General features: G+C 36.7%; 1 protein-coding gene across 6 annotated transcripts in view; it reads left to right on the forward strand.

Annotated features, from left to right (window-relative positions):
* The window catches only part of MACROD2 (mono-ADP ribosylhydrolase 2), a 2,112,402-nt gene that overhangs the window by 2,017,960 nt on the left and 69,239 nt on the right, over window positions 1–25,203 (forward strand). For 5 of the 6 annotated variants that reach the window (XM_054468214.2, XM_054468215.2, XM_054468216.2 and 2 more), the window contains one exon: window positions 11,935–12,012. In XM_054468214.2, coding sequence (XP_054324189.1) covers window positions 11,935–12,012 — 78 coding nt within the window. Of the gene's footprint in view, window positions 1–11,934; window positions 12,013–21,871; window positions 21,953–25,203 lie in introns of all 6 variants that reach the window. The other variant, XM_054468219.2, reaches the window with a different exon arrangement.

The raw sequence follows: 25,203 nt of genomic DNA on the forward strand, positions 1-25,203 counted from the left end.
TACCGGGATAATAGGCTGATCTGTGCAGTAAACCACCATGGCACATGTTTACCTATGTAACAAACCTGCACATCCTGCGCATGTACCCCAGGACTTATAATAAAAGTTGAAGGAAAAAAAAAACTAAAAATAAATTATTGATACAATATTTTACATTCTTTGTATGTGTATGAGCTAAGTCTGTGAAACTTGGTGTGTATTTTATACTTACAGCATATGTCATTCGGACTCACCACATCACAAATACTCACTAGCCACATGTGGCGGCTGGTGGCTAATGGATTGTACAGTGTCTGGATTTAGCGTGAGGAGAATGCGTCGTAGGAATTGTCTATTACTTTTAGTCTTTAAGCTTTGTTCTTAAGGAGTTCTTGCCTGCAGAGTTTGATGCAATCAGTAATGATATGACCTGAACCTTTCTTGATTCCACAGATTAGTTTGTTGTTCTTCTTCTTCTTATGAATGCATGCCAACCAAAGAGTTTCAGATTTTTAACAGTAAGACACAATAAATCTAATGTGAAGGAGAGATGCTTTGAAAATGTCTCTTATATCTTCACATATTGATGGGGAGCTCCCAGATTCTGTCACTCAGAGAGCTGTGCAACGCTCCTCATCACATGTTAGAGACTGCTCTCTCTGTAGTGGAAAATCTGTGGGCAGTCCACGTGAGGATGCTTATCCAAAAGTCCTACTTTAAATGAAAGATGACTTAGACACAAAAAAGAAATGCATACAGATAGATACAAATTCAGTATATGCTAAGGCAATGGCTCTCAAAGAGTGTTCCCTGGAACAGCAGCAGCGGTGTCATCTGGGAACTTGTTAGACATGCAAATTCTCAGTCCCTACCCCAGACCTTCAGGATCTGAAGCTCTGGGGTTGGGGCCCCGCAGTCTGTATGCTAGCAAGCCCTTCCAGGGATCCTACTCCTAATGTACACTAACATTTAAGAATGGCTGTAGTAACAAAATAATAAGTTGGAGACAGAGTATAGGAGAGCGGTGAATGTTTTATGTTTGAAAAAGAAAAAAATACTATTTTTACTCTTCAAAAAAGATTTACCCTAGAATCTACTGATGTGGCCAGCCTTCAGAGTGCAATTAAAATTCACTTTCACATGCAAAAATATGAATGAATTTCACAAACGTAACGTTGTGCAAAAGCAAGAAGACAGAAAAGGACAGGTTATGTGTCATTCAATTTACGTCAAGTCCCCAAACAGGCACAACTTATAGATGCTGTTGGGAGTTGGAGTGGTGATGATTAGAGTGAGGGTAGTGTCTGGAAAGGAGGATAATGGGTAGAAAGGAGGAAAATGGTAGACATGTTCTACTTCTTGAGCTGGTCCTGGTTATGCAGGAGTATTCATTCTGTGATAATTCATCAAGCTGCACACTTATGAATTTTGTGCTTTAGGTATGAAGAATTTGAATTTTTTACAAAAATTATGTCTGCAACTTTTGGGAACTTTTTTAGTAATGTAAATAACATGCACTTTAATTTGGTGGTCTCACAGTTGTTTCTCCTAAATAACAAATAGAGGTTTACCTTTAAAGTGACCCACTTCATACGTCTCTAGGTTGGAGCATAAACATACATAACCTTGATATTCTCTCATGACCTCTGTTTAATTAAGGTCCTTCCCTCCCTCTTGGTCCCTGCTCAATGCCATCCTCTCCTGTTCTCAGCTGACTTTGGGCTAATCTTTAGCAACTAGTTATTAAGTCATTACTCCAAATGTCACAAGTGGGATCCTTCCAAGGAGCTCTGCATTTTAAAAAGTCTCAAAAGGCATTCTGCCCAAAGAAGGAAGTCTCCTCTGGGAAGTGTGAGGGCTCAGGGCGGGTACTTAGGAACAGATGGCCTTGTCTGGCCCCCTTATATCTCCCAACATGGTGGCCATCAGCTTCACCTACCAACGAGGCTGGCCTGATCTAATTGCATGAGTTTTCCTCTCCAGTGATGTAGGGAAAAGTGGGGTGGTGTGGGTGTGCCAGAGAGGCAGGGGATGTGATGCTGGCCTAAAGAGATGTGGTGTTCCACACAGAAGGACTAACCCAAAGTTTCTGCTGGTTCTATTTGCAATGGTGCTTTATCAGATAAGGACCACAAAATAAGAGGTTATCACAAATATGCTTGAGGATTATTCAGTCCTTAGATTATAGACTCTTAGGGAAAGCTACTTCTTATTCTTTTCATCAATATGAACATCAGAGACTTACAGTTAATGAAATACTCTCATTACTTTTTGGAAAATTTATCAATATATTTCTCTACTATACACAGAACTGATGTTCTGCCAGTACACTCTAATCCTGCTGCAAGCATTTTAAAAATACTGAAACATTTACATAGTGTTCAGCAAACAATGATTAACACCTCTCCTTTCAAGTGACCCTTCCCACCACCTCCCTGCCATCCTAGGACACCAGCAGGGCTCCAGGGCCTTGCCCCACTGCTGTGGACATGTGCATTCTGATTAGCCAACACCCATACCAGTTATTAAGTGTTTTGAGTATTGCTTCAGATTCCCTCATGACTACTTTATCCATGCTATACAAACACTGACAGTGTGGTGTATTTTAAGGATCAAATGAAAATGTGATGCCAGAGAACTGAAATGGAGAAAGAGAACCTTGGACTTGGGTAAAATCCCATTTCCAAATCTATTCTGAGGCTTTCTTCTGATGTGCAGCAGGTATACTAATTTGAATGGCTAACATTCAAAGGGAAATAAACCATCCAAGTATCCATGTGCACAAATGCGTACGTCAGTGCTATGGACTTCGTGTTTGCCCCTTCCACCCCCAGCAAATTCATATGTTGAAGCCCTAACCTCCAATGTGATGGTATTTGGGGATAGGACCTTTGGGGAAGTAACTGAGGCTAGATGAGGTTATGAGGGTGGGTCCCCACGATGGAATTAGTGTCCTTATAAAAAGCAGGCACACACACTGAGGAAAGGCTATGCAGGAACGTGACCAGAAGGCAGCCATCTGCAAGCCAGCAAGAGAGCCTTCACTGGAAAATGAACTGGCCAGCACCTTGATCTTAGATTTCCAACCTCCAGAACTGTGAGGAATGAATGTTGGTTAGGCCACCCAGTCTATGGTATTTTGTTATGTCATTGCCAAGCTGACAATATAGTCATTGCGTTAGGAAAATCTATTATAATAATTTCTAGAACTCATAGTTAAGCCTACTCTAATAAAATAGTAACAGATTAAAATAAAAGCTTTCTATAATTGAAAATAACACTTTTAATTTAATCTTAAGTATTCTTCTTAAGGTTCTTGTAAGTTTTTTACAGCATTTTGTTTTGACACATTTTTCATTTTTCTCAGTTTATGAGGCAAAACATTGTTCACATTATACAAATACCTCTGTACACCCTATTTCTTGTAATACCAGATGTCCCCTGATTTTTTTCTACCATCAGGGTGATGTTTGAAAATGAAGTTTACTGAACCTGTTTTACTTTGTATGACCAGGCTGTTTCGTCTTTAATTTTCTGTAAGTTCATTGGCATAATGCCTTTCAGCCTATGTGTAAGTTTCGTGAGTACTGTACAGTTTGAAATGACTAAAAAGGTGAGTGATTTTTACAAATGGATCTAGAATAATGCCAAACTTCTTAAAGTAATATTTGTTTTTTGTTTGTTTGTTTGTTTTTGAGACAGACTTGCGCTGTGTCAACCGAGGCTGTAGTGCAGTGGCACGATATCGGCTCACTGCAACCTCCGCCTCCTGAGTTCAAGCGATTCTCCTGTCTCAGCCTCCCAAGTAGCTGGGACTTCAGGTGCCCTTCACCACACCCGGCTAATGTTTTTTATATTTTTCGTTGAGGCGGGGTTTCACTATGTTGACCAGGCTGGTCTTGAACTCCTGACCTCGTGATCCGCCCTCCTCAGCCTCCCAAAGTGCTAGGATTACAGGCATGAGCCACCGCGCCCAGCCCAAACTTCTTAAAGTACTATTTGTAAAAAACACTTTAGAAATGTTTAAAGTACATATACACATTAAAGTTAAATAATGAACTTGCAAGAACCACAAAGTGAGTTAGACTATTTCAGGTTATACAAAAGTGATACACACTGAGGTTGCTTCATTGGCAGGAAAGTCAGAAAATGAGGAAACCATTTCAGCAGGCCCATGAACTGGATCACCCAGGAGGCAACAGCCATTCCATCAGTTCCTCTAGAGACTCAACAACTGTTCTAGTAGCCATCCACTCAAATTGCTGATCAATTCCTTTCACAGTTCAGTGAATATTAAGTCTCTCCTGGTAGGTAGAGCTCTCATGTCAGGCCACCTTAGTGTCTGCTGGCCAAGCAAGAAGTGTCTGCCTAGGGTCTATTACTCACCAGTCATCTGTGACCCAGCTACTAGGGTCATACAGTGCAAAACACGGTAACCCTTTTTCCCAACTTGCCCTAGTTAGGTGGCAGAAACTTTCCCTAACACTCCATAATTAAAGACAGCATGGTGTGAGAGAGCAGCAGGCTAGAAGTCAGGAGAATAGGATGAGCATTCTCATATTTGCTACTAAGTGGTAGGAGCCAGATGAAGGACTATCTTGGTTTTCTAAGTTTCGGATCCACAAAAGTAAATCTGGAGACAAGGTTGTGGGTGCAAAAGGTGCACCCACTTTTTATTTGGGAGGTGTTCTCAGGAAGCACAGGTGAGGTGTGAGGAAGTGGGACAGAGAAGGGAGGACAGCCCCTAGGGGATATTAATGATCAAGTTACTGCTGAGGAAAACTGAGACTCCATTCCCCTAAGAGATGTATAGAGTGCATTCAGAAACATCTCCCTTAAGGGTGAGGAAGCTGGGGTATTTGTCTCCCAAATCCTTGGGGGTCCAGAGCTGGGCATTCATTCCTGGGTACTTCTGGCCCATCCAGGACAAGAATGCCCTCTGTACTGGCACCATCGGCTCCAACCTCAGGGATAGTCCACAGGGAGGTGGGTGGGGCACGTTGGCTACAAGGCTTAGCTTGCATGGGTTGTTTTTGTTCTCACTACTCTAGCTGTAGAAAGATCTAGCCTCTCTAGATGTCAGAGGTGGAGATAGTTGGGAAGGAGTAACAGAAGGAGAAGAGTGAATCCAGCCTTTGAACCTTTACTACAACAATTTATAATTTTTTAGATAGTCCCCAAACTGGATTTAATTAGAATGTCCAGAAGTAGAAACGATTGTAAAATAGCATGTGGTAGATCCACACGATAAGCCACTCTGCAGCCACCCATATTTTAAAATTATATTCGATGGCATGGAGAAAATTGAAGAAAGAAAAAAACAGAAAAAGTAAGCACATGGGGGAATGGGGGCCCATGAGTACACCTCAGTTCTTTCTCACTTAGATGAGTTTGTGGATCCTTCTAGGTGTGAGGAATAAATTGAGGTTCGGGAGAAGTCATACAGGTCTTTGAAGCTCAACATAGTATCTCCCACAAAGGACCCAAATGCTTGTCTCACTCTCCAAACATGTGCCTTTACATTTGGAAAAAAAGACAAGTTCTGAGCCAACAAGGTAGGTTATATCTTAGTCCTTGAAATTCTCGGATCTCAGCAGCAACACTCAGCCACACTTTCCAAGTGTCTGGCTAAAAGCAATCTGAGCCCAGCAGTTGCTGCATTTATGAATCTGGAGAGAAATTCTGTCTCCTGCCTCAACTTCTCCATAAAATAAAATAACTCAGAAGCAGTGACCCGATGCCAGGCTGTCGGCTCAGAGCTAAGGCCACAAAAGCCTTTATCATTTTTCCTAAGAAGATTCCTTCAGTAATACAGTCACCATGATCTTTCATTATCAGATGAAATTAAGCCACGCTGTAAATAAAACACTTGTACTCTCCCAGATTTATAGATGAACGTTTTAACAGAATTCCAAGCCCATTTACATTTAGAACCATAGATACTTTTCACACCCATGGCCTGGTAAGATTTTATTTTTTAATGTTATCAAGAGAGCCTGTGGTGTGAGGCTTAGTAAGAGAGAGGGAGGCAAGATGAGAAAGGAATCAGAAGGATGGAGGTCAAGGATACTGAAACAACCAAGTCACAGACAACTGAAAATAAGAGCAGATTTGCCTTTGTTTACATTGCCAAATGGGAAAAATTAACTTGATTGAAAGGGTAATTAAGCATTTCTTTTTCCGTCATGGTCCAAACCGGCTTCATATCCAGCTGTTCTGTTTTACATTGTGATGATTCTTTGTCGAGTCACTGACTTAAAGACAGCCAGTGTGGCACTGGTGCACACCTTAGTGCTTCTCCCACTATCAACCTTTATTTTGTAAGTACACGGTAAAAATCTCAGTGAGAACTGTCCAACTCAGGTAGGTGGATGATGAAGGAAGAGTGGGAACATTTACAAAGAAGTGTTGCTGGAACAAGGAGATAATTTGAGCAAATCAGATTAGCTTTGTAAGGTATCTTAGAGAGATTATCTAGCTCAACACCTTTAGTTCCTAGGTGCAGAAACAGAGATTATGTAAAGTGCATGAATTTCCCTAGAGTTATGAAGCTTGTAGCTCTAAATTCTGAATCACAACCCCATGACTGAATCTCTCATTTGCTAGTATTTTCAATAACAACTTGCAAAAGAATATCACCTTCAATGTAAGAATGAGCTGTTTCACACAAGTTTATTGTTTGAAATTTGTGTTTTTGAATAGAAATCGAATTAGTTGTGCATTATGGTAGTTTTCCCAGCCATGTCTCAAAGACTGTTAGCATAGGGTGATGACCCCTAATTTGAAAATCCAAAATCTGAAGCCTTTCTGGGCCCAAGCATTTCAGATAAGGAACATCAACCTGTCCCTGAATTCCATATCTCTGGGAATGATTGGCCATCTTTTAATGGAGGTTAATGAGACCATAATGAAGACAAATGACCAACTATAGCTCATTTGGGTCTCCTGATGCCCTGAGCAATGTCCTGTCTGTGGGCCCTGTTACCTTTCAGGTAAATATAGTTCAGCCTTATTTATCCGGCTTCACTGGGACCAAGCACAGTTCAGATCATCAGCATCAGAATAGTCTGGAAATGTGTTGCAGGATACTTTTTTCCTATATAAAAGAGTAGCCACTGCAAAGTTTCATTAAGAACATTATCTGCTGGAGAGACTCTAGTTTATTTAGATAAGCACCTGGTTCAGATGGAGGAAAAATTACTTTGTCCTAATTGCTTCACATAATAAGCCAGAGATTCTATAGAGCAGGCCAGGATAAATGTTTTGCATGGTATAATCAAATCAGTTAATGAGAATCAAAGAAAATCCAGGTGATGGTGTTTCTGTGCAATTTTTGCATCAAGCTCTGGTACTCATGTGTAGACATTTACGCATTACAGAGAAAGACTATTTTATGTGTAGGTTTTTGTGTATAGCAGTTTTTTTTGTTCAGACCCATTAGAACTTCTACGCCAAAATGACCTGCTGTCATCACTCTGAATAATAGTCAGGGGCTTCCTCTCTTACTCGGTGCGTTTTTTAGACCACCTAGCTTGAATAGTTATCTTCAAAGACAGTTAATCATGCAGTCAGTTTTATACTTTATATTCACCTCTAATTTTGGTGCAACATGGTTTTTTGCCAGTTGGATTGTCCCTCTCATTTATTTAACACATCTCTATATTTGTTGGCTATTTCCTCAAATCAAATCTACCTTAAGAATTCAAGATTTGCCATCATTGATTAATTCATGGAGCAGGAATCAAGCTCAGTAGCTAATTCCTCAAAAATGGTCTGGAAAATCTTTTGTAAAATGGCAGTGTCACTGGCATTAAGGTACACATTTTTAATTATTTTTAACCTTGGTGGGTTCATAGAGCTAATATGGTAGATGCTGTCTTCTCCCAGAAATACGAATATATACACACATTTTGCATATATTTTCAAAAGGATTTGTAGACCCATATAGCATACCCAGGGATCCCCGTGGGTTAAGAACTTTTGTTCTAAAGGGATATCTTAGATAGAGATAGTATTTTTTTTGTAGTTAAGATATTTTTGTTAAAAATTCAATAGTTTCATCATCTTTTGCCACAGCTTAAATCCATACATGTAATATTCTGTGTAGATATGTGTAATTAACTGCATTAAAAGTGACCTACTTTTTGGAATTTCTGTTTTATGAGGTTTTTCATTTTATTTTAATCTATTTTAAATATTCCTTTAAACCTTTTCAACTTTCTAAGTGAGGGCTTTTTCTTTTTTAATTTATGAAAGTGTTTCTTTTTTATTCTTGTTAAAAGCACATCTATCTACAGCCCTTTGGCTTGAATATTTGATTTAATATTTGCATTTGAAAAAATTCTTTAAATATGACATGGACCTTAAAGATTTTGAAAGTCAGAAGCTACATATAAATTTAATTCCAGTTCTCTGTTATTAAAATAACTTTGACTGAATCTCAGAATTAGGTGATAACTGTTTTACATGTTTTTGAACATTACCAAATGATAATTTTTAGAATTGAGTAAAATGCAAATCCAAGGTGCTGCAAGAGTTTAGTATATGCAACTACATTTTTCAGAGTAGTTTATAGAACTTACATGGAAATAATAAGTTATTTTAGTGACCATATACACTGGTGTCTTAGTCCAGGCTCCTACAACAATATACCATTAACTGGGTGGCTTATAAGCAACAGCAATTTATTTCTCATAGTTCTGGGGGCTGGGAAATCAAAGATCAAGGCACCAGCAGATTCGGTATCTGGTGAGAACTCACTTTCTGGTTCCTTCTAACTGTGTCCTCATATGGTGGAAAGGGTAAGGGGACTCTCTGGGACCTTTTTAAATCTTTTTATGAGGGTACTAATCTCATTCATGAAGGTTCCACCTTTATGATTTAATCACCTTCCTAAGGCCCCACCCCCTACTGCCATCACCTTAGCAGTTAGATTTTCAGCTTAGGAATTTTAGGGGGACACAAACATTCAGACCATGAATATATATATTTTCTTTCTCCATCATCATGAGTAAGGATTTCATGTACATATTCAATGCAGCTTTCACCACCCCCTAAGCAGAAAAGCTGCACTGCCACTTCAAACCTACAACTAAACATAATGTAATGAGATCCATGATTGAAAACATACAGAATCGAATCTAGGACTGCTAAAGGTTATGAGACTAGAAATTCAGAGAGCCCTATTAATAAAGTAACTTTGGTGGAAACCATCTTCCATAGGTACCTGCTTATTTGTGAATATTGTCATGAGGTTATATAGTACTTTTCCTCCTACTTTATTGACGTGTGTGGAGGTAGAACCATTTCTGGAGAAAAGTTTCACATACATGACAGTGAACTTGTGGGTTTGGTGGTGGGTCATGCTGATATGAAATCCTCGTCATCACATAAAGACATGTATATTTGTGTGCACACATCGAATATACTGCAACGGCATGTTTCTAAGATGCACATTCTTTCATATATTTTATTTCTAAAGTCAGGACATGTCTTAGAATTGATAACGTGTTATAGTTCATCTGGCAGCATTTTCTTCTAATACTACATAAAATAATAGTGCAAAGAACAACGGATAGTATCTTGGATGCAATGAAATGCATTATATAGAAACATATCAGAAGGTGCGTTAATAATGTTAAAGCAACTCCCCAAGAATATTGAAATTACAAAGATAATTTATTTTCTAAAGACACAGATTTTGGTGATAAAACAGATACAGTCTGGTGAGTAATTTTTCAAATGCTTTTCGCCCATCTTACGTGACTCATTAGATCATAAACTTGTGAACTCGATGTAAATCACCATTGAGGAGACATTTCTTATGTAATATTTGGTGCAGAATCATAGTGTTTATGTAACATTATGATTAACAACAGTGAATTATTGTTCAGTGTAAATGAATAAATTTTAACTAAATATAAAATCTTGGATAATTCTATAGCATTAATGTTGAGAGAAATTAATGTTGTACAAGACTAAATATCAAATAATATAACTTTTAATAAATAACTAAAACTAAAACACTTTCAAATTTAAAATTTAGCCTGATCTATATAATACCTTTTTAAATCATTGTATATTTTTAGTGTTAATGTGAGAAAAATATTCAAAAATTTTTTTTCAATTGACATCTTAGGTCCAAAATTAAAAGAGCATATTTTAATGGGAGCTGGTTTAAAACAATTTGACATAAGTTAGATAACAGTTTGGCAAATGTGTCTGTGCTCAGTTTTGCTTCCAAATTTGGACTTTTAGACTTATTGTCAGCCTCAGAAAGAAATAAGAAACAGTGCAGATAATTAAACATTTGCCTTGGGGGAATTATTTGCAGTTAATTAAAACCACACACTTCGGGTATATATTAATACTTGCTTCACTTGTTATTAAATTTGAATCATATGTTAACTACCCAGGTTTCTCACTTGTCCATCAAATGTTGCTTGTGGCAGGTTCAAGAAACAAACTTTCTCATAATATTCCAAACCATATTGTTTAAAGCTATCTCCTAATTTTGAGAGGAAATGAATGGAGAGAGACAGAGGGAGAAATGAAAAGGAAACAAACAAAGAATAGTTTATTTTAGACTCCATCTGATTCAGCTCTGTTGGGGAGTTAAAACTCAACCAAGAGACACAAATTCAGTAGAGAACACATTTGTAAGTACTCAAGGTGTTGCTGCACCACCCCCAGGTGTCTCCATGGCCACACGCTTACAAGATTAGCTTATGACTTTTAGATATCTTTGGATTGCTTTCTTTTCAGCAGCACGAAAAATATCTACTAGACTATAAGCTCCATGAGGGCAGAGATTTGGTGTTTTGTTTCCTGTTGGCTCCCCAACATCAAGTACAGTGTCTGACCAGGTGTGATGGCTCACACCTATAATCCCAGCACTTTGGGAGTATGAGGCAGGAGGATCTTTTGAGGACAGGAGTTCAAGACCAGTTTGGGCAAAATTACAAAATCCTGCCTATACAAAAAATTAGAAAACTAAGTGGGCATGGTGGCCTGTGCCTGTGGTCCTAGCTACTACAGAGGCCAGAACAGGAGGATCGCTTGAGCCCAGGAGTTTGAGGTTGCAGCGAGCTACGGTTGCAGCACTGCATCCAGCCTGGATAACAGAGCGAGACTCTGTCTAAAAAAAGTGTCTGGCATATACTTGGCCATTATTAAATGTTTGGAAAATGAATGAGAGACCTACTTGCTGTCTTCCTGTTGATCCATTCACAGGATCATTCCAATGCTTTTTTAAACAGCCTCCAGGGAGGCCTAAACATTTAGCAAGGAGCCCTTTGTAGTTTTGCTATAGCCCATAGTCACAGAATCCTTTTAGCCATGTTAAACATGGATATGTTTAACCATATCCTATAACAAAAAAAGATAAGTGTACAATGATTCCATGTTTAAATGTGCTAAGCGAGGGAGGGAATGACCTTGCAGAGACCAGAAGGTCTGCATTCCCTCTATGCTATTGTTCTACTGTTATGGTTCCCGAGGAAGATGAACTTAATTACCACTGGATTTCAAGGTTCTGTATCTGACTTTTTCAAGGACTCAAGACTCCCATATGTGAGCAACCACAGTAATGGAAGCGTTAAGAACATTGAAATTAGATAGTCCTTTAATCTTCTCTATTTTGCCTTCCTTTTATGTCCTTTCCCACAGTTCTAAGACTTTCCCTGATGCAAAAAGCCTGCTTTTATTTTCTTATTTGTTGCAAAAAGATATCCCAGCTAGCTACATCTCTACCTTTGTAAGCTTTGAGCAGATATCTCACGTAGTATGGGGGAAAAAAAGCACCTATTTACTGGCAAACATATGTCTTTGAGTGGTTATTTTTAAAACTAATAAATTCTATTTTTCCTCAAACATAAATCTGTCATGTTAGTGCTGAAAGCTGCTCTATTTCCAAGTTAAAAATGCTGACCAAAGGTTTTGCTTGTTTGTTGTTAGATTCTGCAAAGGATGACAATATTACAAAAGGCAGTGAAGAGACAGATCATTCTGTGTGTGACCAAGATCATCCCGATGGTAAGTTGTGAAATCCTTTATTAGCTTTTCTTTTCTTCTGCTGGGAAAGAGAAAAAAAAAAAAAAAAAAAACCCACAGACTTGAATTTTTCTGGAAAAATATTGAATTCCAATAACACCTTATTAGCACTGAATACCAGTTGATCAGTAGCTGCCATCTTTAGATGACACTTTTGCTTTCCAGAATCCTCATCACTCATTACTTTTGTGCCAGGCTGGCTTCATTTATTTTGTTTATTGTTACTTGCCTGAATTATATAAGCACTGGGTTTGCAAACACTGAGATGAATGTGTTATAACAATGAGAATAAATATTTTCATTGAAAAACATGGAGAATAAATGCAGGGGATTAAATCCACATAGTCTTGGGATATCAAGAAGGGAGTACATAACAAACAGAAATGAAACAATCTTTAGAAAAATAACAGAAAAAAATTTCCTAATGTAAACCAGTTCTTCCACCCAAAACATGACAGTACACGTTGTATTTATAGGCAAAGGAAAAACTCAGAACAGACACCTGCATAGCTTCATGGAATTTCTGAAGATAAATGATAAAGAAAGGCTTTTTAAGCGTAGTCAAAATCAGGTAGTGATTAAAACCACCAGAGTCAGATTAGCCTTAACCTTCTTCTTCCACAACCCTAAAAGCTAGAAGAAAATGGAGTCACAGTTTCCAGAGCTCAAAAGGGCGCAGTTTCCATAGTTAATGAAGTTATTATTTATACATGAAATCAGAGCAATATTTTCTCAGGAATACAAAGATTAAGAAAATATGCCACCCAGGTATCCTTTCTGAATAAACTAACAGAAGGCCTGAGCAAAAACAATAATATAGAAAGGAAGGCAAAACTCAAGACTGAGGAAGGCACATTCGAAAGGGACTATATGGTAATAGACTAATTAAATGTATGAAAATGTTGAAATAATTGTTCTATCAAATAATTTTGAAATAACACTTCATAATTAGGATGAAAATGTCTTACCTAAATATATGTCTTTAACTTTGAAATTTATAGTATGTGTTGTTTGAAAATGAGGAAAAAGACAGACTAGCTTTCAATAATGAAAGTCTAAATAATTTAGACCATTTCTCCTACTGAAGACAACTAGGCAAAAAATACATATATATTATAAACATATATATTATGCATATATATATACACATATACATATGGAGAGAGAGAGACTGTTTAAAGGCATCAGTGAGCTAATAAGATACTGAAGAACTGTAAAGCTGAGCTCTGGGAGGCAATGAATCTCCAGATATGTGAGCCCAGAATTTGAAGCTCTTTTTACCTTAGGGCATTTGCTGATTCTACAGAAGGTGTCTGGAGCTCCATTGCTGAAAAAGGCAATGACCCCTGATAAACTCTCTGTTTTGGGGTTGAAACCCCAAAGATATGTATCCTAGCAGGAAGAATGAACGAGCAGTAGATTGGCCGTAGACTGCTTCCCAGCTTCAAATCATCTCAATCCTCACATTAAGACCAGCCCAGATTGCTAGTCCCCTCAGGCATCTAAGAAAAGCAAATGTAAAATATTTACTAGGAGTGAAAAAGAGTGTTACAGGCTTCAAATCATTTATATAAATAATTTGCAAAATATAATGTCCAGCACACACATAAAAAATACCCCAAAAAATGGAGGAAAAAAGGTAACATGAAAAACAAAACAACAAGGCAAGAGAAGTAAGTTCAGATGAGCTGAAAATATTAGAGTTATAAACACGAAGTATTAGATAAATATGTTGAGTATGTATAAGGAGATAAAGATAAGATTGGAAATTTTAGCTGAGAACTAGAAATTCAAAACAAATTTTACAATGAAAGATTCTAGAAGTAAATGATGCTGTAACTGAAATTAAGAATTCAATGAATGAATTTATGATTGAACATCACATTAGACACAGCTGAAAGAAGAATTGTGAACTAGAAGTTAGGTCAGAATATACCCAAAATTACAAATAGTAGGGGAAGAAAGGATGGCAAACACTAAAGAAAGAGAAAAAGATATTAAGGATCTTATGACAAAGTCTATCACAAGTACAGTTGGAGTCCCAGAAAGGAAGGAGAGAGACAGTTGGGCAGAAGCAATAGTTGAAGAAATGTGGTGAGAAATTTCCCACACTGATGAAGGACATCATGTTCCAAAAGCCCTTTGAACTCTAAGCAAAATAAATATAAATAAATAAATAAATCCACAACCAGGCCCATCATAGTAAATAAATATAAATATTATAATATTTATATTTAATAATATAAATAAATATAATATAAATAATAATAAATATATAAATAAATAATATAAATAAATATAAATATTATAAATAATATAAATAAATAAATCCACAACAAGACCCATCATAGTAAAATTCCTGAAAACCAAAGATAAACAAAATATCTAAAAAGCTGTCTTCAAGCACTTGGACTGAGAGCTGACTTTTCAATATGTATAATGAAAATAAGAAGATAATACAACAAAATAGCTGTGAACCAAGAATTCTAAACCCAGGGGGAGAAGTATGTTTCAAGAATAAAGGTTAATTAAGGACATTTTGGACCAAAAAGAAAGGCACAGTTCACAGAATTCTCACCAGAGAATTCTGGTGTTCTGCAAGTAGAAAGCTATTAATCCCAGATAGAAGGCCAAAGATAAAGGAAGGAATTAAGAGCAAGGTAAATGGTAGTTATTGGATAAGTCTAGATAAATATTGATGGTATAAATCAATACTGACAATAATGTCTTGTGGAGTTAAGATATGCATAACATTAAAATATACCACAATAATGGCATTTGTTGGAATGAGGTAAATTAATTTTAAGTGTTCTAATGTTTTTCCATTAACATGAAGAGTAAAAGTACCAATTAATGTTGAAACTTTGTAAGTCTCAGTGGCCCCTGAGAGTCAGGAAATGAGGTGAGCCCTGTGATTGCCCAGCTGGCTGCCTGGAGAGTTTCCAGGCTGTGGTGCAGAGAGGAGGAACCCAGGGGGAGCCCAGCAAACTCTCCACGTTGAGGAGACAGAGGTGAGAGTCCTGGGAGGCCAAGGTAGCTAGCGTTTGCAAGGTAGCATTCTATAGAGAAGAGAGCTCCACAAAGGGAATGCTCAGAGGTCTACAGAAGGAACTCCTCAGTCTTCGACTGGGTAGGAACACTAGAAAAGATCTGAGAGAGTGATAACTGGAGCTTACATAGGGCTAGAAGAAGTGCCTGTTCCCACCAGCAAGACTGGAAAGCCTAAGCATTCATAAAGAACTCCAAAGGTTTTTGCCTTAGTAGTGGAGCAAAACAGGCAATAGATTAAATGCTCCTCATGTCCTCCCCGATAGAGCTTAAAAGTGAGACTTGAAAGGAACAGAATATTTCTGAGTAACTTAACTGCATTTTAGAATGAAGCTCAAAAATATTTATAAAAATTATAAATATATCTCATACCCAACAAAGTAAAATCAACAAAATTACCAGGCATGCAAAGAATTATTACAAGACAACTCTCCATGCATCTTTCATATTTCTGCATATTTTATGAGCAGAGGCACTGCTTGTATCTTTGAAAAGGATCATGTTTCTCTTCAAATTAAAGAGCATACATACTTATTGTGCATTTTAAAAGGTTCAGAGAATCTTGAGATTCTCTGATATGGTTTGGCTGTATCCCCACCCAAATCTCATCTTGAATTGTAGCTCCCATAATCCCCACGTGTTGTGGGAGGGACCATGTTGGAGGTAATTGAATCACAGGGGTGGGCTTTCACATGCTGTTCTCATGATAGTGAAAAAGTCTCATGGATCTCATCATTTTATAAAGGGGAGTTTCCCTGCACACACTCTCTTGCCTGCCACCATGTAAGACATGCAGTTGCACCTCCCTTGCCTTCTGCTATGATTATGAGGCCTCCCTAGCCATGTGGAACTGTGAGTCCATTAAACCTCTTTTTCTTTATAAATTACCCAGTCTTGGGTATTTCTTCATAGCAGCATGAAGATAGACTAATACATTCTCTAAGTTCAAGATTCCTCCCCTATGATATCACCCACTAAGTGTGCAGGAATCAGCTGGTCCACCTATGGCACCATGTGGGAATCAGGACTCAGAGAACAGACACTAATACTCTGGTTACTGTGATTTCTCTGAATAATAAACTGTCCTTTATCTTTGACCAAGAAGTCTTTGTCTTCTGTCAGCATCCATGGAATTGTGGCTCAAGCAGGGTAAAATCTCAGAGTCTTCATAGTTCTTGACAGGAAACAGGAAAGTATGATGCACAGGAAAAGAAAAGTCGATAAATGGAACTCAACCCATAAATGATGCAGATGATAGAATTAATATGAAAGGGCATTTTAAAAGTTGTTATAACTCTATTCCACATATTTACAAAATTAAAATTAGGACTGACCATGTTAATTCGAGACAAAGAAGTTATAGAAAGACCCAAATTGAATTTCAAGGAATTCAAAACACAGTGCCTGAATTAAAAATTATACTTGATGAGAACAGTGGCAGATTAGATACTATAGAAGAAAAGATTAATGAATTTGAAGATGAAGCAATAGAAGCTATCCAAATGAAAACATAGAATAAGTGACTGAGAGGAAAAAAAAGAGCATCCATGAGCTATAAGACATCTTAAAGGGTGGTTCTAATTACAATATACATGAATGTGAATCTCTGAGGGTCAATGTGGGAGGAAGGGACAGAAAAAATATTTGAAGTAAAAGTGATTAAAATGTTTCAATGTGATGGAATTATGAACCCACATATGCAAGAAGTTCTATGACCCCAAAGCATAAGAAACATAATGAAAATTACACCTAAGCACATCATAATCAATTTATTCGACACCAGCAATGAAGAGAAAAATCACAAAAACAAGCAAAGGAAAATGACAAGTTACATACAGAAGACAAAGATAAAGATAAATCAGGCCAGGCACAGTGGCTCACGCCTGTAATCTCAGCACTTTGGAAGGCTGAGTTGGGCAGATGACTTGAGGTCAGGAGTTCGAGACCAGCCTGGCCAACACGGTGAAACCCCGTCTCTACTAAAAATACAAAAATTAGCAAGGCATGGTGGTGGGCACCTGTAATCCCAGCTACTTGGGAGGCTGAGTCAGGAGAATCACTTGAATCCAGGAGGCAGAGGTTGCAATGAGCCTCCTGAGCTGAGACAGCACCATTGCACTCCAGCCTGAGCGACAGAGCAAGACTCTGTCAAAAAAGAAAAAAAAAAGATAAATAAAAGTTTCCAATGGAAACTGGAAACTACAATGACATGCAAAAACATGATGAATCTCACAAATGAAATATTAGAGAAGGTATGAAAGCATATATTGTTTATTATATAATCTTGAATATATCAAGTTCAAAAAGCAGGAAAAAAATTAACATTTAGAAAGGCTTGTTTAGGTGATAAAATGATAAAGAAGACCTAGGTACTGATCATTGTGACAGTCAGGGTTTTGATTAAACTTTGGTGATTGGAGAGGAGATACTGCCTGGGAGGGGGCCATGAGGGGGCTGCCTGGCTGGATGGTTATCATAAAAATATATAGTTTTTGTTTTTGTATTTGTATTTGGTTATTTGATTGAGATCTCTATATTTTGTCTGTGTTTCTATATATATGTTGCAATTTTATAAAATTGTCTAAAAGAGGAAGAAAGAAAAAGAGGAAATGAGGAAGGGAATGAAGAAAGGAGGAAAGAAAGGAAGCATCAATGGCAGAGGTTGTAAAACTAGATTATAGCTAGAAGAAGGAAGAGTTGCACATTAGCCTGACTCTGTAAATACCACTCAAAAACTAAAAATCCCACAGTGTTATGGATTCTGACAATATGTTACCTTTCAGAATATCTCTGAAAAATTGTACAATAATCACAAATAGAATTAAATAATAATAAAATTAAAAGAAGATACCTTACTTTCTAAATTTCCCAAAGAGATCACATGAGAGTATACTCAGCAATGCAAATAATAACAATAACTAGCAGTGTAACAAAAGCCTAATGTATCAAATAAGATGACAGAAACACAAGCAAATGGTTATAACAGTAAGTGTAATTAGGTTACTTTAATAAGTGTAAAAGCCACTCAGATTGACTTAAACTCAATAAAAAGGTAAAGCTTTAAAAGTATAAAGTTAGAAAAATGTATATTTGAGAAAGGAGCATCAAAAGAAAACATGAAGAACTACTTCTATTTGAACTAATCTATTTGGTTAGAAGTCTAGCAAAAAAATCTCCAGTGACAAAGAGTTGGTTATTTGATATTGATAACAATTTAAATTCCTGATGAAATATAATAGTGACAGGGCTTTATGTGTCAGATGATATGGCAAGATACAATACAAATAAAAACCTGTTGAAAATGCAATGAGGAGTTCCCAGATACAATATTATTAGTCAATGACAGAACAAATAGACTACGGATGACATGGAATGTTTTAAAAATGTGCTTAACAGGGTAGTCCTTGCTATAGGAATAGACAGGCTGATCAATGAAACAGATGAAAGAGTTTAGAAATAGACCCAAGTAGATCTGGGATTTCAGTACATATTCTGGCTGACATTTCAAAGACAGATGACTCAGTCAATGGCATTAAAACAACTAGTTGGCCATTTGGAAAAATAAACTGAATTCCAACCTCATTCCTTTCACCAACATAAATTCCAGAAGGAGCAGAGATGAAACATAAAAATGAAACTATAAAAATACTAGAGTAAAAGAACCAAAGGTTATTATTCAGCACTAAAAAGAAATGAGCTATCAAACCATGAAAAGACATGTAGGAAACTTAAATGCATATTACTAAGTGAAAAAAACCAATGTGAAAAGGCTGCATATTGTATGAATCCAATTATATGACATTCTGGAAAGGCAAAACCATAGACACAATGAAAAGATCAGTGGTGGCCAGGAGTTGTGGGGGTGGGGAAGGATGAATAGGAGGAGTACAGAGGATCTTTAGGGCATTGAAAATACTCTGTATAATGCAATAATGGTAGATACATTTCATTATACAGTGCCCAAACCCATGGAATGTACAGTTCCAAGAGTGAACCTAAATGTAAGTTATAGACTTCAGTAGGAGTTACATGGGATATCTCTGTACCGTCGTCTCAATTCTGCTGTAAACCTAAAACCACTCTACAAAAATAGTATTTTTAAAAAACAACAAAATAAAATAGGCTGCTTTTTTAACTGTGAGCACATACTTGCAGACACACGATGGTATGCATATGTTAAGAAATGCAGGCATACACATATCTGTAATGTGTGTGCATGTCAGTATATTGCATAAAAGAGGAAAATAGCAAAATTGTAATAGATAAATGTTGACATAATAAGTAAAGATTATAGTGAAATTAAAAATGAAAACTAGTGGGAAAATATTCTCACCTCAATGACAAAGAAAGAGCTAATTTTTTTATTTGAAAAAAAGTGTGTGTGAACCAATAAGAAAAAACATAAACAATCTAAGAGCAAAATGGACAAAAGACTCCATTATAATTCACAAAAGAAGATATACAGTCATTATAAATATGAAGAGATGCCCTATCTCTTTATTATATAAAGAAATGCAAATAAAATATTATCTTCTCTTTTTGAACTAGATAAGATTAAGTGGAGTTGAAAATACACAAAATTAGTGGAAATAGGGTTTCCAAACACGCTCGCATAATATTAGTGGGAGACTGAAAGGCATAACCTCCTCATCAGCAATTTTGGGAAAACCTAATAAAAGGTAGAATGTTCATACTTTGGTGGAAAAATTATGCCTCAGAGATTTATCCTAAACTGACACCCACCCAGAGTATGGAGATATTTATTTACTGAAATGTTCATTGCAATAAAATGTTTAATGGCAAAAAAAAAAAAAGTGTAAACACCTGAAAGCTCACCCATAACGTGGAATATTATGTATCTTTTAAAAATGAGATTTCCAAATTAATTGTAATGACAGAAGATGATGCTTACTAAAATATGAAATAAAAAAGCAGGACTCAAAGTGTAAATATGTTTTGATCCCAGGATATATTTACATATTTTTGCATATGTCTGCATCTATGTGTGTATACACACATACAAGAGAAGTATGACAACTCACAATATTAAAACTGGCTATCCCTTAGTTGCATTTTTATCCCTTATATGCATTTTTAGTGTATCCATAAGGAAATTGCATTTCTGTTGTAACTACAAGGCAAAAAATAATTTTAAAAAATAACTTACAATAACTTACAATAGGAAAGTAAGTTTTATCGGCTCTAAGAGAAAACCAAGGATGTCTAGAAGATAATCAAATTCACACTAATCTAGGCTTAACTTTTGTTCTTAATCTGGGATATTTTTAGAAATTTTTATTAAAAAGTGCAGTTTTGAATATTAGCAGCAATCAACTTTCAAGTTTAACAAAAAGACACAATTTACATGATTTCTTCAACACAAGCATCAAAGAAACAAAGTCTTTGTTCTTAAGAAAACTTGAGCATCTAATAATCTGCAAGCAATAAAATTATATTGTTGCTGCTATTGTTCAGAAACAGTCCGTTTACAAAGTGAGTTCAGGTTTATCCCCTAGAAATGCTTAATTCTAGACTGATGTCCCCAGACCAATTTTTATGCAAATTAATTAAAGCTAAAGCATTAGCTTGAGCCAAACTTAATTATCAAGGCTCCAAGAAACAATCATGTGATCTATTTCTAAAGAAAAGTGAATGGATTTTTGGATTATCTGTTCTAATGGTCCCCTCCCATAAGTATGGCTGATTGAGTTCACTGTGTGAAAAATATATACATAAACTGTGGAATTCTTTGTGTTCTTTTGTTTCCTCAGCCAGGAGGGATTAGGGCAGAGGACAGTGGGGAGAATTCAACTAGTCTGAATGTGAAGAGGGAAACATAAAGCTTGCCCCCATGGGGCCAAGAAAGTAAGATGGAATGTGTAAGGTCTGCATGCACTGAGGAGAAAGGCAGATAGGCTGGAAGCCCGGGGAGGAATCATTAACACACAGCAGGCCTGGGTGCAGCGCAAGGCACTCAGGCATACCTTGTCTTTGCGCAATATGCCAAAGCCTGCCTCGTTTTCAAAGCTGGGCACCTTGTTTTGTTTCTTCCCCCATTTTTAACTAACTTTATTTAAGAAAAATGAGAAAAAAATTATATTTCAAGTAAAGATTGTCAAAATATGTAAAGCACACAGGTGAAACAGATCAAGAGTAGAGACAGGTTTAGAGGGTAAGGAAGAGAAATATTCCAAGAGATATTTGAAATAGCACTTTATCCTCAAAGTGAAGGGTCAAGCCTTACAAGTCACAGAAATTCTCTGGTGTTCATCGACAGACTCAGGTTGCCACCTCCAGCAGGCCCACCTTTTCAGCAGCGCCCCAGGCTCTACTGAATGGTGACCTTCTCATTCTTGATTGAATTCCTCTGAAAATTTATCAAGTGGAGCACTGGGACCAGGGGACACACAGGAATACAGATTTTGGCCTCTTCCCCTCTCTGGATGCTCTACTCTTTCCCTTCATGATATAGACGAAGCCAGATCACAAATAGCGAGTTAAAGGTCCTTGCAATAACCTGGTGCAATGATTAGGTGCAATGGCCAGTTCCCTGTAGCAACAGTGATAGTGAATGAAGCTCACTCAATAAACAAACAGTGAAGGTTCCCTCTCAGTATCATCCACCCAATAAACAGGCGTCAATGTGACTGGAAACTTCATCTGAAGACACAGCTATGAACCTAGGAGATTATCTCGTTCCACAGCCTTTTTTCTTTTCAATAGATGATGAAATTAAAGGCCAAAGAGGTTGTGATTTGCCTAAAACATCCAGTTATCTGTATTCCCATTCCAGGCTTCTCTGCAACAAATATAATGTGTGGAGTGCTTAGTAACATACAAGACTTTACCTTGTTGTTAAAGGATGCAAGAGAAAGTAAGTTATAGTCCTTAATAACTATTTACAGACCTTGATGAGTACTCTAATAGAGGTCCAATTAAATAGACATTGATTGATGACTTCTTATTAAATGGGTGCTGGGAAGGAAAATATGAATAAAACAAAATTTCTCTCTTAATCTGGGAAGAGAGACAAACACAGACACAACTACATCATGGTGTGATCAGGATAATAATAAATAGATGAATGAGCAAAAGAACTCAACAAGCAAAAATATGAAAATGATTAATTCTGCCTAGTGATTCCAAGAATGCTATACAAAAACCTAAATTGCTAGTTTAGCTTTGAAAGATGAGGATAATTTTCCATATAGGAAAGGAAGGAAAAGGGTATTTCAGCCATTGGGAACATGTGCTAAGTACAAAGGCAAGAAATAAAGTAATATATTTAGAAAATGATGATTAAGTTGGTATATAGAGAGCACAGGGAAAGATAGGTGATCTGGCCAAAAGACAAAAAAGAGAGACATTAAGCAGAAACAAGAATTGCTTAAAAGTTTTATTTCTCAAGTGTTTCTAGAGTGCAAGTAGAGACTGAGAAAAAGTAATTAAATTTGGTTAGACACCTGACTTACACACACATGTTTTAGCTAGAATTTTTTCTTCTAAGCTATCACTCAGTTGTTTTCCCTATTTTTTGAAATTGTTTCATTGTAATTATTAAATTATATAATATGCAATTATTATAAAATTCAGGTTAGCAAAATAAAAATCCTATGAATTTAAATCCCAACAGCCACATTTGAGATACAACCTTTCAGTTTTTGCCCCTGATAATATAAATGTGTGTAAGGACACATGTCATGTGTATGTAGTTTAAAAAAGTGAAATTGCATTTTACCTTCTACAATCTTTTTAAACCTCATAATATGTCACTTAGTTGTTGCCTTGAGATTGATGAAATGTTGCTGCTTAGACTTCCTGTAATCCTTAGATTAGAAATTCATTGCTATTTTCTATTGTCTATATCTATCATCATTTCATGTTTCATTTTGCTCACTACGTTTGTGAACTCGAGTTTGATATCTAAAACATTTATTTGTTTCTAAGTGTCTCCATCAATTTTCTATTCTTTCAATCTTCTCATTTCCTTACCTACCAATTCTTATATTTCAGGTAAATACAAAGACACTTTCCATAGTTTTTGTTTTTCTGAATATATCTTTTACAAAAGTATTTTCCCTCAGCATAATTATATTACATTTTAATTTTTAAGTACATTCTTTGTTTGCATAGTGGGAAATGGCTCTCCAAGCAAGACATTGCCAGGAGATTAATTGAAGATACTGCCTTTACTTTCTATAACAGAATCCTCTCCATGCAGTCATTCTGTGGTCTAAACTTATCTATAGCAGATCTGAAATACAAAACCCGTGGCCCTAGTTTTATCAGAAATGGGGTTGAAGTCCTCCCATCCCATTTCTTTAGGCTGATTTTATAAACTTGATTTTAGAATTTTACATGAATCCTTGTTAAATGTCCTGGTTTCATTTAATTTACTGAGAGTATTTCAGCCTTCATTTTGTTGTCTAATATAGTCTTTATTCCACACAGTTTCCCATAATCTAAAAATCTGCTCGAAGTGATTTTTTCCTCAAAAAGTGGAAATTGTTTTACATCTTAATAGAAAGAATTTTTTTTTCACATATAATGCTTGGTTCCAGCAACTGTATGCTTTTTGAGGCCAAGCACTGTATCTATCTTACTTAAGATCTACTCCAGCACCAGGCATATTTACCATTGGTGGCACTCAATACATTGTAGAATGAATAACCAGTAGTACAGTCATCATCATTCTATATAGTATCCAAAGGCAATAAGGGTAGAAACTGGATTGAGGTGAAAGATTTTAAATTGCTTTCTGCTGCATATTTTGTGGCCCATAGTAGCATGACATAATCTAAAGAATAAAGGATGCAGATGGAATCCTTATACATTTCTGGGAGAAGTGTAAAATGGAACAAATTCTTTAGAACACTGTTTTGCAGGATCTAGTAAAGCTAAACATATATATTCTCTATTATATAACCTACTTGTTCTCTGTCACTTGGTTTGTACCCAAGGAATATGAGTCCATTAAAATATGTCTGCCAAAAGAAACATTCAAGAATGTTTTTAGCAGTGTTATTCATGACAGCCCCAAATTGAAAACAATTCAACACTCATATGACATAGTATATTCAGACAGTAGAATAGTATATATCAATGAAAAAGAATGAACAATTGATGCACACTGCGACTGATTAATTTCACAGACAACAGTTATAAAAAAACTAAGATACAAAAGAGCATATGCTGCATGTTACATTTAAATTAATTTCAAAAACACACAACACTGTTACCTGGTGGGCATATGAACAGGAAGAGGCCACTGGTATGAGAATTGTTTTTGATCTGGATGGTAGTTAGGAAAATTCATGTGTATATATCTAAAGAGTCATAAAGATATACACTTAAGGTTTGTACATTTTACTATATGCAAGTAGATCTCAATTTTAAAAGCTAAAAAGCAAAATAAAGACATTTCCAGGCAAAACAAAAAGAAAAGAGGGATTGTAGTCAGGTAGAGCTAGCTATGATTCTTGAAAGCATAACTGAGATCACAGCACTTACTTTCCAGAGGTAATGTGATGATTAGATATTACGTGTGAAGTATCTAGGGACAGTCTGGCATTTTTTATGGGATCAATAATTTGCAGATTCACTTACATCTTCTAGGCCAGTGCTTCTCAAGATTTAACTTGCATACAAATCACACGGACATCTTGTTATACAATGCAGGCTCTGATTCTGTATGTCTGTGATGAGGCCTGAAATTCTGCATTTTTGAAAAGCTCCCAGGTAATTCCAGTGTTGACCATACTTTTGTTAGGGACAAGCTGCCCCAGGACCACCCCCCTCCCCCAAAACAATGCAGCTGACCTTTACTCCAAATACTCTGCAGCTGCATTCCTGGACCCTTATCTAGGCACTACAGGAAGGTCACCAGACTTGCTTACAGCCCTCCGGGTGGCATGGGGGAGGTCATGAGAAACGTGGATAAACCTAAGTTACACCCTCTTGTAAATTCCTGTTGTAAGGAATTTACACCCTATTGTAAGCTGGTCATGAGATGATATGTGGTAAAGTTAACTGGCAAAAAACCCCAGGGTCTCTCTCCACCATATAAACCCCTCATTTTGTAAGCTCAGGGCTGCCTCCTCTGACTGTGGTGGAACAGCCCCGCAG

This window comes from Pongo pygmaeus, chromosome 21 (genome assembly GCF_028885625.2).
Source record: "Pongo pygmaeus isolate AG05252 chromosome 21, NHGRI_mPonPyg2-v2.0_pri, whole genome shotgun sequence".
Classification (NCBI taxonomy): domain Eukaryota; kingdom Metazoa; phylum Chordata; class Mammalia; order Primates; family Hominidae; genus Pongo; species Pongo pygmaeus.